This window comes from Notamacropus eugenii, chromosome 3 (genome assembly GCF_028372415.1).
Source record: "Notamacropus eugenii isolate mMacEug1 chromosome 3, mMacEug1.pri_v2, whole genome shotgun sequence".
NCBI classification, from domain to species: domain Eukaryota; kingdom Metazoa; phylum Chordata; class Mammalia; order Diprotodontia; family Macropodidae; genus Notamacropus; species Notamacropus eugenii.
Genome location: NC_092874.1, coordinates 478,020,537 through 478,036,777, shown reverse-complemented (window position 1 = coordinate 478,036,777; position 16,241 = coordinate 478,020,537). Strand labels below are relative to the sequence as shown.

General features: G+C 42.7%; 1 protein-coding gene across 12 annotated transcripts in view; it reads left to right on the top strand.

The window, feature by feature from the left end:
• The window catches only part of CACNA1D (calcium voltage-gated channel subunit alpha1 D), a 351,834-nt gene that overhangs the window by 264,913 nt on the left and 70,680 nt on the right, over nucleotides 1-16,241 (top strand). For all 12 annotated transcript variants that reach the window (XM_072599051.1, XM_072599049.1, XM_072599046.1 and 9 more), the window contains one exon: nucleotides 574-684. In XM_072599051.1, coding sequence (XP_072455152.1) covers nucleotides 574-684 — 111 coding nt within the window. The remainder of the gene's footprint in view (nucleotides 1-573; nucleotides 685-16,241) is intronic.

The window sequence follows — 16,241 nt, the reverse complement described above, 5'->3', positions numbered from 1 at the left end:
ATTGTAAAGGTCCAATGTTTTGGCATATCTGAAATTATAGGAAAAGAGAGACCTGAGGAAGACTAGGCTGTTAGGAATTTAAGGGAGAGTCTTTCTTTATTAAACAAAGAACCTGCATACCCTAATACCAGACTTGTCCTTAACTTAAGCCCAGGTTCTGACTTGTTTGTGGTCCCTGTTTTCTCCTCGAAGTGTGGTGCCTGCAATGGAGAACATGTTCCTTCCAAAGGAGTAGAAATTCCTTTCATCCTGGTGAGAGAAACTGACCATTAAATGTCAGAATCCCAACTTTGAACGTCAGCCTTCCAAACAAGTAGACTGGCTTGTCCCACCCCACTCCCAACTTATCTCAGGCCAGACTCGAGTGTTCGTCCAGTGTGGACATCAGCAGCAGAGTGTGTATTTCTTCCTGATGTTTCAGAAATGTGAGGCCAGGGCCTTCTCTAATTACTTCCATGTCTAAGCTTCAGGCGTCCACTGTCTAAAGAGTTTGTGTCTTCAAACATTGACCTTTTATTTTATTATGCACAATTATTACTTTGTAGGAAACAGTGCTTACATTTTCACCCACAGCATTATGAACAGTCCAAGATTTTCAACGATGCCATGGATATCCTGAACATGGTCTTCACAGGAGTGTTCACTGTGGAGATGGTCTTGAAAGTCATCGCATTCAAGCCGAAGGTAAGTCTCAGAGCCCAGTTACTTTAGGCTATCACCACATCAAATGGGAATGACCTCAGCTTCCTGTTAGCTATTAAATAATCATGAGTCATTCTGGTATCAAACTGTGTTATCTTTTTAGAACATTAAAATCTGATTATGGCAGTTTTTTTACCTATTAGAAAATAAGACTTGAGAAAACAAAACCTCATAAAGCAATTCTGAGAAGAGGCAGGAGGAAGGAAAGATTTGGGGAGCTGTAGAAAGATCTTCCCCCCAAATATTTATCACCTTGTCTGCAGTGTATTTTACTCTATTCTGCAAGCAATGAATTCAGTGTTTAAATGTGTGTATCTTTGTTACCCAACAAGAATAATTCAGTATTAATGTTCCACTAAGATTGTTAATGTAAACAGGGCTGGCTTATCTCTTGCCAGGACAGAGGCAAATCCCAGTGTCCCTGTGACCTCATTGTTCTTATTGCCATGGCAGACTTCCACTTCTACAGTCGCAGTGGAGGAGATGCCACATCACAACAGACTGTCTTAAAGTCTGCTTTTTGATTTGGTTTGTTGACCATAAAAATTCATAAGATGTTCTATGGAAGGAAGGCACATCAGAGAGTGAAATAAATGAAATTCTGCCTTAGAATAAATTGGAAGACTGAGAATGTTGTTAGTTCCCTGTGGGTGGATCCATTAACATTCCCCACAAGGGACTGGTTCTTCACTCAGAAATGTGCCCTGGGTAGTAAGAAAGAGAAAAATGGTAGCTCGAATACCAACGACAGAGCCTCACTTTGTCTTCACAGCCCAACAAGACAGGCTGTGTTACAGAATGGCACTGGGTAACAGGTGTCATGTTCCAGCAAGTGGAAAATCTGGCTGATGAGACTCCATTATCACACTGGTTGTAATGAAACGAATGACTTTGCAGATTCCAGTTCCATGACATTCTAATTCAAACCTATTCCTTCCTTCGCCTTGAATTAATTTTTTTTGCAATCTTATGTCAGATTTTTGTGGACCCAAAAGAAAGAACACTTGTAAGTCATCAGCGTGATTGTGGTGGGCCCGATTTGGCAGTTTATGCATGACTAGATGAATGCACTGTGACTTGTCCATGTATAAATATATACATTTCCTTCTTTTCCAAATTCATCTTAATTTACTTTGAGGTTTTGGTTTGTTCACTCCTCTCATCCTGCCCCACCCTTATTATTTTGAACAATATTTGTCTATACTGATGGAAAAGGTTGGCCAACTAATTATGTCAAAATGGCTGTTAGAATTGGGTAGGAGGATTTCCAGAGTAGTTCACTGAGCTGTTAGTCTTTTAGTGTTTTTTTTTAATCCCCAGTGGTTGCTACAAATAGAGCAGAACCTACTGTCTGTTTGCATATCCCTTCAGGAAATGCACACTGTCCTTTGCCCCCTTACGTTGATTGTCCTTTCCTCCTCCGAAGAGGAGTTCAGTGGTGCGAGAACTGATACTGAGAGTAATGAGTAGCAAATTTGTAATCAGTACAAAGATATCAGATGCTTATAGTAGGGGATTTCTCTAGAAATTGTACTGGTTGGAAGTTTTAAACTCAGCAAGACCATTTAATAGCACTAAGTAACTCCAAATTACTGCCAGAAATAAGTGTCCCTAAACTGTACCGCTATGGCGGGAATCTTTGAGGGGTGAGACATTTTTAAGCAAATTGGTTGTGTGATGTAAGGAGGCAGAGATCCTGATGCTTTTATCCTCTTTGATGTTAAGCCAAACCCAAAATAAGAAAGAAAGAAAGGTTCAACTCTTGGACTACTAATGTGACAGCCATGCTGGAAGACACAGGGTTTTGCATAAAGGCCTTGTAGATGTAGACCTCTGCGGACAGATTTGTTCCTAGAGCTGGGAAGTTCCTTACCCTGATGGCCCTTTTAGGGACAAGGGCTTTCTGACCCCTCCCCCGAAATAACAACAACCATAGCCACCTGGCTTAGTAGCTTGGCAGGGCTTCTCTCTGATTCCTGCCTCAGAGACCTGGGATTTCAGCTGCATCCCACCATCTCAGCTGTATCTTGGTCATTTTCTTGAACTGCAGCCTGAAACATGTGGAAACACTCCCAAACTTGGTGACCAGCCCTCCAGTCTGTCACCAGGCCTGTGTTCAAGGCCTCCTTACACTCACCTCACTTTGAGAACCCAGACTCATTTCCATGCCCCCAAGAACATGGGCTTGTTTGATAACCAGCTTCATGGTGAGGAAGCAATTCACCTGAAAGTTCTAATGGCTTTGTAATCTCCATGTAGATCATCAGTGTGATGTGGCAGCCAGTGGGGCAGATGTAACCTTGAACTGAATTGAGAAGCCAGAACTGTCAAGTTGATAGTCCCTGCTTTTCTCAGCCCTGGCCAGACCATCATGAGAGCATTGTACTCAGTTGTGGGTACCACATTTTAGGAGAAACACTGATCATTCAGAAAGTAGGTAGAAGAGGCCCAGCAGGCTGGTGAAAGACCTGGAGAACATGACATAGGGGGTCTGTGGAAGGAGATAGGGGGATGTGTAGCCTTTAGAAAGGAAGATTTAGAGGAACGTGATAATTGTCTGAGAGTATGTGAAGGATAGTAATGTGGAAGGGGAGCTAGACAGGAGCCCATTTCCTGCTTTCCATTTGGGATTAACCTGTTGCCTTTTTTTTTTTTAACTGGAGGCCATAATCCAGATGATAGAGATTTGGAGAGGACAAATCTACCTCCCTGGCCACACTCACCAGGTTTCTCATGGAAAAGTCATTGATATGGTCCAGTGGTGATTGATGGTTTAGGAAAGTGAGGCTTGGCAGAGGTTGGGATATTACACTGCATTTTCATGGTCCAAACCAGGGTTGAGTAGCTTAAGGTACAATCCTTCTTTGGGAATATAGGCAGCACCTGGAATCTCTGCTCACAATCTCTCAGGCCATGACTTCAGCCATGACTTGAGCCATAGCCTCCAGCAGGCTGCACTTTGGTGTTGGGAGACAAACTCTGAACTTTTTCTGGAGCAGTGCCCAAGATACAGAATGTGAACTCTTACTCGCCAAGATCATGAGGCAACACAGGCATGGATGAGGGGAAAAGGCAGAGTTTTGCTGCCATGAAGCACCATATGTCTGTCACTAGTAATGTAACTGGAGCTTCTTGTATCTTCTTTTGATTGCCATAGTGTCCTAGAAATATCACAGGATCTTTTGTTCAAGTGGGAATTTATGTACTAAGAAATAGCACTACTTTATGTACTTAAATTCAACAAACGCTTATTGAGCACCTACTATATGCAAGATACTATGTTAGGTTTTGTTGAAACAAATGCAGATCCCTTGTCTCAAAGAGCCTGTTATCCTCTGGGAGAACGTAACATATGCACAGGTAGGTGCAAAGTCTCGGCAAGAAGTCATACCAGAAGCAACAGCAGCTAGGCTGAGCATTCCCAAGGCAGGGGCAGCCAGTCAATAAGCACTGATGAAGGGGCTAAGTGCCAGAGACACAAAGAAAATGAACTGTTAGGCCTTGCCCTCAAGGAGCTTATGTTCTAATGGAGGCGATAAGGGTACATAGAAGGCATGAGCAGAGAAGATGGAAGATGATTTCAGTGGAGACAGCCTTAACAGTGTATTTCTGTATGCTTGCTTATGTGGAGTGGCCAAAGGTGGGAGGATCAGGAAAGGCCTTTTGCAGAAGGAATTTGAGCGGAATCTTGAAGGAAGCTGGAGAAACTGAGGGGGTGAGAGGGAGAGGGCAGCCAGGGCCTGGGCAGACAGGCAGCAGATGGAATGTCATCGACTGGGGACCTTCAAGGAGACTAGTTTGACTGAAATGTGTTATGGAAGGTGAGGGATAGGAAATAAGACTGGTAAATATGAATTTCAATAGCAGGCTGACGCTGTTGGGTGATAGGGGAGCTATTGAAGATTGTTTAATGGGGGGACACAGTCTTGTGAGAGGGTAGAGCAAGGAATACTCTCACTAGTGAGTGACAAAGCTGGGCTTTCCTACTGAGCCAAGATGAAGGAAACCGTTAGAGCTTGGATCAGAGATTTGCATTGTCTTTGTAAAGGTCTAATTTGGAAATCACTTTGCAAACCTTAAAATATATAGAAATATGACTTCTTACAAATTAGTACTCATGTCAAAATAAAAAAAAATTTATTAAGCATCTCCTTTGTGTCTAGGACTGAGCCAGGACCTGGAAGAAGGTACAGAGCTGTCCTAGGGGCTAGGCCTTCTCTCATGGAGCTTTCCGTCTCTCTGGCTCATTCACTCACTTCTGCCTTTTCTCCTTTGTGACCCATGCAAGTGTTTGCAGAATATCTGGCTGGATTAGAGTATGGCCTGTGGGTAATGAACAGAGGTAGGCCAACTGGATCATAGATTGGTCAGCTCCCTATCCCGCCTTATCCCAGCCACCTGAAAGAATCAGCCACAAGGGAAAGTATATTCCTGTAGCTGAGGAAATTAACGTGGAAAAGCAGAATCCTGAGAAGATCATCTACTCAGGTAGAAATGGGGAATGTCCAAGAGCAGTAGAGTGACATTGTTAACCCCCGTCTGGAATGTCATCTGTCCTCACTTCTGGTTCTTGCAGTCCCTGGCTTCCTGCAGACTTCAGCTCAGAATCTCTTCTATTCTTTGCCCTTTCTGATCCCTCAGCTGAGAATGCCTCCTTCCCCTTCACTGAAATGATCGTGTGCTTGTTTTGTGGGTACTCAGCAGTCCTCTGAGGGGATCACGGTGCTGTGGGGCATAGGATGACAGGCATCCATCCCTGACACGCTGTCTGTGGCTAGAATGCTGCTGGGGAGGATTTAGGAAGCTGACACACAATGAATCTAAATACTTTTTCTGCTTACAAAAAGCAGCTATTTTATCTCCATAAGCCACATGGAGAACATTAAATGCAGGGTGTCCCAAAAGTCTGTATACCATTTTAAGTTATTAAAGCTTTAAAAAATAGTAGCAGTCCAGCACGTTGTCCCAGGGCTGTTTTCAATCTAAACATCATTAAAGAGGTGAGAGGAATGAGATCATGATGATCTTTGTAATTATGTTTGTCCTTCGTTGCCGAAGAAGACCAGGCCATCACAGAAATGACTTTGACTTTGTTCTGAGTGAGGGAGGGCTGTGCAGGTCACCAGCCTCACTTTTACTCCGGAGTCATCTGGGTTCAGTGACCAGATATTCATCAGGATGACTGGAGATGGCCCCATGTATATATATAATATAAATACACATATATATTTAACCATATCATGCGGCAGACGCTATTAAAGTTACACCTAGACTTATGCCTTTATCCTTGTCTTACTGCCTCAGATCTATCTCAAAAACTTGAAAGATACAAATGAAGAAATAATTACTACTGACCAAAACCAAGTGAATGACATTAGCATAAGAAATAAATTTCACATTCCATATTCATACTTCGCATAAGTAGTTTCCTTAACATGAGAAAGAATGAAATTGTCAGACCCAGTCAGATCCATAGGTAATGTAATTAAACATTGTGGGATGATTTGAGAGAAGGTATGGCTGCGCCATTAGATGTCAACCTACAAAGAATAAGACCTAATTTAGAATGAAAATAGTTTTTTAAACATATTAAAATACTTCTTGCCTTACTTTATGCAAGATGATGCAAGGCAATTTTTTAAAAGTCTCTGATATTTGGAAGACATTCTGCAGTATCGGTTTGGTATTCTTTACAATTTGACAGTATTGTATCCATTTCTGTGCTTTTATTTATGTATGCAGCATTGAAAGCACTGCATAAAATAACAATGTGAAATTGTAGTCCACGTTCATTTTGTTGATTTATTACCAAATGAAATTTGAGCAAGTGATTTACCGCAGAATGCTAACTTTTTAGCCATTTCAAAACAAATTTAGAAATAAATGTTCGTTGTTTTTGGAAAACTATTTTCTTTGTGGTCCATAAGCTATCTGGTTAAATGATGATCATGAAGATCATCCAACCAGAGGACATGATTTTCCATTAATGTAGGTCCCAGTTAGGTCGAATGATGAATTATGTGAAGTGGTCACATCATTCACATTCGTGGTATCCAAATTTATAATTAATTATACATAAAATATGGACCTGTGTTCCAGCTCAGTGGGAATGTGAAAAGAAACATTTAAAAACAAGTCATCTGCTTGTTAATGTAATGTAATAGCAACAGATAAAAAATCCTTCTTATTCAAGTTTATTATGAAATAATGGAGTAGCTGTAGGGAGTAAAACTGAACACAATTACTGAATATTATACATAAAGATAAACCTATGCTGCCAACATAATGAAAACATTGTTACTGTTGCTTGAAGTACTTTAGCCATGTAGACTGACCTGTTTTCCTTTTCTTTAAATTTTCACACGTGCACTAGCACTTGTGAGTGCATCAGGAGACATTGGGGTCAGCATCTGTGATGCTACTTTCACAGCTTCCACAGCTCAGAATGCCCTGAGCGTCCACACCTCTGTTTGCACACAGTCGAGGTCTCCTTCCTTCATCTGTTGTGGATGTAAATGCCGGAGATCCTCATTGGGTTCTTCCAATGGCAAACTGGGCAGTTCCTAGACATCATCATTTTCTAACTCATCCAAATATTTTCTTCCATCCGAGGTGTTCCTTTTGACCATTTTCAAAACATTTTAAAAATGAAAACAACTGTTGGTCACATGGTATGACCAACACATCACACCCGGACAGAGACAGTAGGTGAGTGTGTTAGAACCCTCAACTGTCTCCGCAGGTGGCGTTAATTGAATTTGGACTAGAATTACGTACAGCTATGCCATATTTTGTAATTCTCACTAAAATGAATTTAGCATTATTTGAATTTATAATCATCGTCACTTGGCTCTCATAATGGGATTATACATCAGAAGCTTACTATGTTTCAGAAATGAATAGGGGACAGAATTCCTGTCCAACAAATTCAAGCCTTCAAAATATCCTTGAAAATTCACAAATGAACTGGAGTGTGTTTTTAAAATAGACGTTGCCCTACCAAACACTCATAACCTTTAAGCTATGTGAAATAAAAGGCTTGAAACAAAGAAGCCTGACAGAAGAAACAAAAGTCATATGAGAAGAGGGAGTCTGATGCTTTACCCCTTGCTGTCTGCGCTGGGATCCTCACAGCAGCACTTCCCCAAGTCTGCACAAGGTGACTTTATATCTCAGTACTTGTGTTCAATTACCAAAAACCAAAACCATTTTGAGCAATTTGTCAGCCATTAAATTTAAAAGAATGATATAGTCCCATGATAATGACCTGTGCCAGGCCTGTTTCTCTCTGAGCTCCATCAAATGTCAGGTTAAGAAAGAATGAAATGATGGTAGCCATGGCTCACATTTATAGATGTATTAAGGTTGAAAGCACCCCAGCACACATTTTCACTGCTCTTGTACAAATTTTACAAATGAGGAAACTGATTCTCAAGGGCTTGCCTAGGGCATCTAAATGTCAGGTAAATGTCAGGGTAGAATTTCCTGGTTCCAAGTCCAGTGCTGTTCCAACTACCCCCAAGAGCTTTCTCTCTCAAGATAAGATCCTAGGTTGAGAACTGGATGGCACCGTAGAGGTCAAGTCCAAACCCTGACCAGGAGGGACTTCTACAGTGAGTGAGGGGCAGATCTGGAACACGAATCCATGGCCTCTTCATGAAAAACACGTTGTTCTTCCCAATGTATTGAACTGCCAGTGTGATGGTGTTGCCCGTTTGCATCAGACGGTGTCTTTTCCTTGGAACGGATGGCTTTAGCATATGTAAAATCTAACAAAAAGGTAAACTGAGTCAGTTCTCTGAGCAAGATCACATTTATTAGCAGGGGCACGCTGCCTGCCAATAAGGGGTCAATGGCTTGCCTCCATTTATGCCTTGGACACTGAGCGAAAGGACAGCTCCACTTGTCTAGGTTTTGGGAAGCACAGAACAGGGTGGATGACATGATGGCATGGAGGGCAACGTGACTGATTACAGATCTGAGGTACAGGGGACAACATGACTGGCTGGAATTTTAGAAAGGTGGGCTAGCAACAGCCCCCTCCTTCCTTCCTAAGCATCCAGACTTTTGGACAGCAAAGCAGGCATCCTTGAAGTATAACTTGGTGGGGTGAAGATATTAGAGGACCTAACTCCTTTGTGTTCATATCTAGTTCCCAAAGTTAGCTACATTCCTTGAGGCAAGGATAGATCTGTGATGAGCAAGAGAGCTGGATTTCTAAACTTATCCCATTCCAAGCCAGCTGAATTCTGAACTAGGTTCAGAGGCAAGAGACTCATGACTTACAGGACAGAGTCAATTTAGCTGTACATAGGATCAATAAGAAAATGATATAGAATCAACATAGATCATTTCAGCTTCCAGGAGTTGAGACATTTATCTGTCATATTTTTACACATATTTGGGCCTATTGCTCCCTTATGTTCTCTGGATTAAGAAACCTTTCTGGGTCAGTAGCTATATATCTTCATTTTTCTGTCTGCTCACATCTTGTTCTCTCCTTGGACAGAAACATGATAGCATGAAATTAAGGTGATCTACAGTTCTCCACCTCTAAAATCTTGAACCAGAAAGGTGCTCAATATAATTGCCTCAGTTAGAACACTGAGGTCTCAAGGGGCACTCTGGCAGAAGAGTCAAATACAATGCAAAACATCCTTTCCAGCCAAAGGAAAAAGAACTTTTTTTTTTGGCTACAGCATCATCTTCATATTTTCTGTCAATAGATGATGCAATAAGCTTGATGAGAAATATGCCATTGACTTTTAGATGCCATTTATGACACTTGAGGCTAGTGAATAAGAAACAAAATTCCCAGGCAGGGCAAGAGACGCTGGATTGGTTGGTGGGTTGTTTGGTTTCTATGCAGAATGGTCTAGATCGTAGATCTAGAATTAGAATACTATGACGATTATAAAGGTCTGAGAAACATAGTTTCTGGGTAATTTAATCATTTTATTAATAAAGCCAGCAGGTTATTAATAAAAGGATGATCTTTTGGCTGGTTCTCATAGACCAAAGATCCCTAATGGCAGTGAAGTTGCAGTTGATATGCCCTTTGAAGAGGTGTTCCCAAGGAGTGACAATCAATGTGAATTAGTTAACACAATGAGAGGTGCGGCTCTATTAAAATGAGAGTCTTGGGGTATGAGACTTAGGTCACTCAAATCTTGGTCAAAGAGACATCAATGTCTGTTTCACCTGTCTTGATAATAGAGAGGACCAATGTTTTCCCAGACTTGTCGGAGCAAACACAATGAGCAGGAATATATCCTTTAACCCAAACTCCGAACTCTTTTATTGTCTGATTAGATCTTGGCCTCAGTAAATCTCTCAGAGTGATTTCCCACACTGGTTGGTTTCTGGATGAGGAAGTAGAGAAGGGGAAAGCCTTGGTCCTAATACACGAATTAGTTATTAAATACAAGAGAAATATTCATTTCTCACAAGGCTTCTCATAATTGCCTAGGACAACCTTCCCCTTTTGCAGATGAGGTACCTGGAGCCCTGGGAGGCCGAGTGACCTGCCAGATATCACATAGATTAAGCAAGAGTTGAACCCACATCCTCTTAAGCTTCTTTCCACTGTGCCTCGTACTAATGGAAGGGACTAACGGTACTTAGCCTAGAGAAGACTAGACCCAGGCAGTGGATTCAGAGTTTACTGAATGCCGAGATGACAGATACAAGCAAAAAAAGAAGTCCCCTCAGAGCTCACATTCTAATGATGAAGACAACACATAAAGGGAGCTGAAAAGTAGAGTTTGTTGGTAGAGAACACCAAAGGGTCAGGAGTTGGTCTAGGAGGAGAGTAAAGAAATAAGCATGGAAGTGCCCAGAGGATGTCCTCTGCTGGAGAAAGGCATGAGCGGGAGACAGGGATTTTTTAGAGCAGTAAGGATACTGATGGAGAAATCTAGAGAGGGAGGAATGGCGTTGGGAGAGGAGTGAAGGAGTGGACATGGCTGGCCTGGGTATGACACCCTCAAATAGTGGCGCCATGAGGAACTCCCCTATTGGAAGAAAGGGCTCCATGGTGGGGGGAAGACTAATGGGATATTGTGGAGAAGGCTGGGAAATCAGGAGAATAGGGAAACAGTGTTTAGCTTGGTCCTTTCTGGCCCCAAGGGGAGAAGCCATCAGTAACTGCTAGAATTTTCAAAGGCAAATTTAAGCTTGATGCTGTGGCAGGCTTCCTCTAAGAGTAGGAGCGATCCAAACATGAGAGATGCCATCTCAGGGAGTAGTGGGGTCCCCCTCATTGAAGGACTTCAAGCGGAGGCTAGATAACAATTTGTCAAGTTTTCTGACAGGGCTTGGCTGCTGGGGTCCTTTCCAACTCTTAAAAGTCTTTGACTCGCCAAGGTGCCCTTGTGATAAATCTAGAGACCCTCCAATCTGGCCCCAGTTTGCTCATAAAAAGGGGACACTAATGGTGCTCACCTCGCAAGTCGTGGGGAGGATCTGTTGAGTACCACTCAGAGGGTGTGCCCATGTCGATGTTGTTTCACCCTTTCCATCCTTATTACACACTATTCCCTTCACACCCTTCTAGCCCAGCCAAATTATCCTGGGCTCTCTACTAAGCCATCCACCAGGCCTGGAATGCACCCCCCTCTCCCCACTGCCCCCTAGAATTCTGAACTGGAAGTTCAGTGTTCATCTCAGTGCCAACCTTTGCCTGAGGCTTTCCCTAATCCCCCCTACTGCTATGCCTTCTTTCCACAAAAATCCCCTGTTCTCTTTTTGGTATATCATCCTCATCATCCTCATCATCCATATAACTAGGATCTATATAGTGATTTTAAGATTTGCAAAGCACTTTAACGTACATTATCCTATTTGTTTGATTCATCAGTCATGTGAGGTAGATACTATTATCCCCATGTTATAATTGAACAAACTGAGACAAAGAGTTCTGTGAAATGACTTGCCCAGGGTCACACAGCTAATAAGTGTCTGAGGTTGGATTTGCACTAAGGCCTTCCTGACTCCAGACCTTGCGCTCTATGTACCATACCACTTAGGTGTGTAGCCACGTGTGTGTATGCATGTGTGTCTATATACACACACACATGTGCCATCTCCTCTGAGAACATGTGAGTTCCTTGGGGGTCTTTGTGTCCTTATCATTTAGCACAGGGCCTGACAAGTCATGGACTCTCAGTCCGTGTCTGTTGATGGATTGCTCAGTTGATTGAATCTCACACTGTTTCCCCACAAGCAACTTTTTCTGAAAACTCACTAGAAACAAAATTAGGAAGAAGAGCCAGAATAATCTTCAGGCCTTTTAGGCCTCCTGTCTGCCCTGTTTCAAGATGTTCTGTGCTGGCTTCCATAATGGATTTTCGGAACGTGATAAGCTTGTTCAGTGCCGTAGAGAGAGGGGGAGATCTAGGACTGATCTAGGCATTCTCAGTTCTTCTTAATGTTCACTCACAAGGCAAGACTTGTCCAAGGGGGGCCATCAGCTCTTGGGAGGTTGGTGTCATTTAACAAGGAGTCCATGCCGGTGAGCATCTGGCTGGGACAGCATCTTCCCTTTTACTTTTGCCTATCCCTGATGCTTATCCTTGCTTGTGAAGACTTTGTGGGAGATGCTGTCAGCTTTTTACACCTGATCCTCCCTTACCCCAATCCCACATGGAAATGTGCAGATGACACCAAGCTGAGAAGGGACACATAAATCTGCTGGGTGACAGATTCAGGATTGAAAAAGACCTTGACAGGTGAGAGTATTAGAACTGAATCGAGTGAGAGGAAGCTTGGCACAAATAAATATAAAGTCTTACATGTGCATTTGAAAATATTAATTTGTTAGTGCAGAATGGAGCAAGACCTGAAAAGACCGAGGTTTGTCTGAAAAAGATCTAGAGGTTTTAGTGCTCTACATTCTTAGTATGAATTGGCAGGGGTACGTGGTAGCTTAGAAGATTAATTTCATCTTTGGCTGCATAAGATAAGCAAAGATTTTAGGAATGAGGAGGTGGCAATCTTTCTGTCTTTTGCCTTAGTCAGACTACATCTGGCTTCTTGTGTTCAGTTCTGAGCACTACAGTTTGAGAAGTCCATGAATAAGCTGGAGAGAACCCAGAGGGGGGCATCCAGGAGAAGCAGTCCAAGGCATTAGGGAAGGGGGTAGGGGAGTGGAGGGAGGGGAGAGAGGAAGGAAGGAGAGAGAAAAGACAGAGAAAAACACTGATTTTAAAGAATGTGGAAGGGCAATTAAATTTGTGCTTGGCTCCAAAGCACTTTCTCAGGAGCCAAGAGTCAAAGTTGTGAAAAGGCACCTTGATGTGTGAGGATCTTCCAGAGGAGAACAGGCTACTAGAGAGGCTGGGCTCCCCCCATGTTGGATAACCACTTGTCAGGGATGGCAGAGTGGGGGTCCCTTTCCTGTGTTATAATGAATGACTGGCAAGTCCTTTCCATCTCCCAAGTAATCAGATTCCGTGAAGTCTTCTGGCCCTCAGTTCTACCTTAGGCTCAAGATACAGCATTCAGCAATCCTGTTGAATCACAGCAACCTGACTTTTGCTGAGGGCATAAAGAGGAGCGTCCTCTGGGTGATGTTTTCCATTTGGAAGCCTTAATAAACAAGAACATTTTAACCAACTGGCAACTAATTTGTAATATACCAAAAGGGTGTGTTTGCCCCAAATAAGAGAAAAACAAGAAAGAATTCTCAGAGTTGGTCCCATGGAGTGCCCTGCTAGATTTCCCGTAGTAGACAGTTCCTCTTGTTTGATCAGATGACCTCCATCCTTTAGAAAGTGAGATCCCATGGGAAAGGAACCATGGTTTCATGTTCTGATTTTGATGCTTACCAGCTCCTCGTCCATGTTTCTAGCAGGCCTGCAGCCCCAGGTACTGAAGATTGAAATTTTAAAAGGTTAAATGAACAAGGACATGAGGAAAACTCTAAGGAAGAGGGCCTGCAGCCTTTTCTGTTTGTCAACAAATCTACAGTCTGACTTAATCTCTTGGAGCCTCAGTTTCTTTATTTGTAAAATGAAAATGGTATTATACTATCTACTTCACTAGAACGTTGCACAGAGGGCCCTTTGTCAAACTGAAGCTGCTTTGGAGCCATGACTTTCCTACTTAGATGTTGCCCTTTTGCTTTGAATCCCATCAGTCCCTCAAGGGCATTGAGGAGCCTGCTGTGTTCCCAGCACTGGGCTGGTTACTATTTTTAACTGATAGTTTGAAAGGGGCTACAAAGGGCCACTTCCATGCAGAGAAGCTGACCTGTTCCTTGGAATCTGTCTCTTTAGTTTACTGTAAAGTGAACTCTTAAAATGAATTTCCTCCTTCTCATCCCCCCAAGAGTGCATCTGTTCATGGGCTGGGGACTCATGCAGCCATGTTGTCTGACTCTTCAGTGTATACTCTTTCAAGACTAGACCAGGGCTGGAAACAACGAGGATATCTCAGTGGTCCTTTGATGTTTGCAGAGCATTCTTCACATAGCTCGTTTTAGCCAAATGTCACAATGACTTGGCCAGTTTTACACATGAAGCAACTGAGGCTCAGGGACTTGTCCAAAGGGAGGGTTGAGCTCAGGTATTCTTGACTCTTCTTCTCTACATGACATTTAAAGGTGAACTACATGTTTCTTGCACCACTGATTGGGACATCAGTTCTCTAAAAACCACAGGACACTATTCTTGTCCAAGACACCTACTGCTTACTTGCCCTTGGTTCTAGAATAAGAATATCTGGTATTAGTATGTAATATCACTATCCTAAGTGTTTTTAAATGCTTTTCATCAGTTAGCAACATGTTTCTCTATAACCTACGACTTAAAATATTGGAATTTTCAAGTTAAAATCTTGAAAACTTCCCTAGGATTAGGGCCCTTATGAAACCTCTTCTGCCCTACCATCACACATGGTATACCGGAAAAAATTGGTAGAAGATAATTGGAGCTGCTTCATAAATTTTCTGTCATATCACATTAAGGAAATTAGTGCTTTGTACTTGATCAACCATGTCAGTAAAATGTAACAGTTTAGAACTCATTTATTTGTATTGAACATACCATGAGTTGGGTTGGTTTGTTTTGTTAAACTAAACCAGTTGTTTTTGTCACCTTTTCCCACAAATTGATGCCCAATATACTTGTTAGATTTGTAGAGAGTCTATTTCATCTCTTCCAAAGAATCCCAGGCTGGGGGTACAAAACCTTGAAACCAGACATTTTGTAACCTTCTGGCACTATTCTCACATAGTTTTAGACAGATCTTAGACAGATAATTTCACCCAGCCCCCTGAACAGATATGGATCTGTGTATATAGATAGGTAGATCTGGAATTTGAGACCTAGTGAGTTGAACTGTCCTGCCCAAATCACAGTTTTAAGTGGCAGAACAGGGAATCCCACCTGTGCCCTCTGACTCCAGAGCAAAGAGTTTGCCTCTGGGTAGTGCTGCCTGGCCTAGCATAGTGCATTCTGTGTAATGGGTACATCATGAATGTTAAAGAATTACATTTGTTCCAGAGAACAGAAAAATCCCTCTCTGCCCAGATCATTCCTGGAAAGCTTCATTGAAGAGCTAGAATTTTAGATGGACCTGGAATAGGAATTGACTTGTCAGAGAAGAGGGAGAGGATGTGTTTTAGGTACAAGGACCAGAAGAAGCAATGGCATAAAAACATAGGGTAGCTTGGTGTATATCTCCTGGATAGGGGTTGGAATGTGTTGTGGAAAGAATCTACACAATGACAGGGAGGTTGTAGCTTGGTGTCCTTGTGACCACATAGTCCAGTGGAAACCCAGCTGAGGGGTCAGGGCATAGCCAGATAGGCAGCAGAAACCTTTTCTAGATTCTGGGCAAAGAAGAGACATGAGCAGATGAGGGCTTGATCCAGATCTGTGTGCCTGCAATCAGAATGGAGAGGAGGGGAAGAGAGGCTGGACCCAGAGCCCCTGCCCCCACCTACTCTATCTCCCATAGTGCTTTGTTTGTATGTGTGTGTGTATGTGCATCAACAACAGCCGTCTTGGTTCACTTCACATTTATGCTGTCCATGAATTTGTATGTCCTTGTCTTCCTCGTTGGAGTATAAGCTCCTAGCAAGCAGGACTTGTTTCCTTCTTTGTACTTGTGTCTCCAGTCAGCACAATGCCTGGCACATAGTAATCACCTAGTAAATCAGCCAGGTGACTGAAGCAGGGAGCTCACCTACTGCTGTAAGCCAACTGAACTAACTAGACCAAAGCTAGGACGGTGGGAGGCTTGAGTCTGAAGAGGAAAGAATGAGTGCAGAAAGGGAAGGATCCATCACTGGTTGAATGGAGAGGATGAAGTTGGTGTTGATCCATCCTTGTCCCAATTCATCATTCCATGACCACTTCCTAATTTAGATACTACCTCCTACCCAAAAGGAGAGGGCCAAACCAGAGAGCCCCAAGCTCCTAGATTACATTAGACGCAGTGTCAGTGACTAGAGGTGGCCCATACCACAGAGCTTCTTCTAACCCATGCTTAGTTCCATGTTGGCTGTTGATGCCTGAACCTTAGTGTGTATTGTC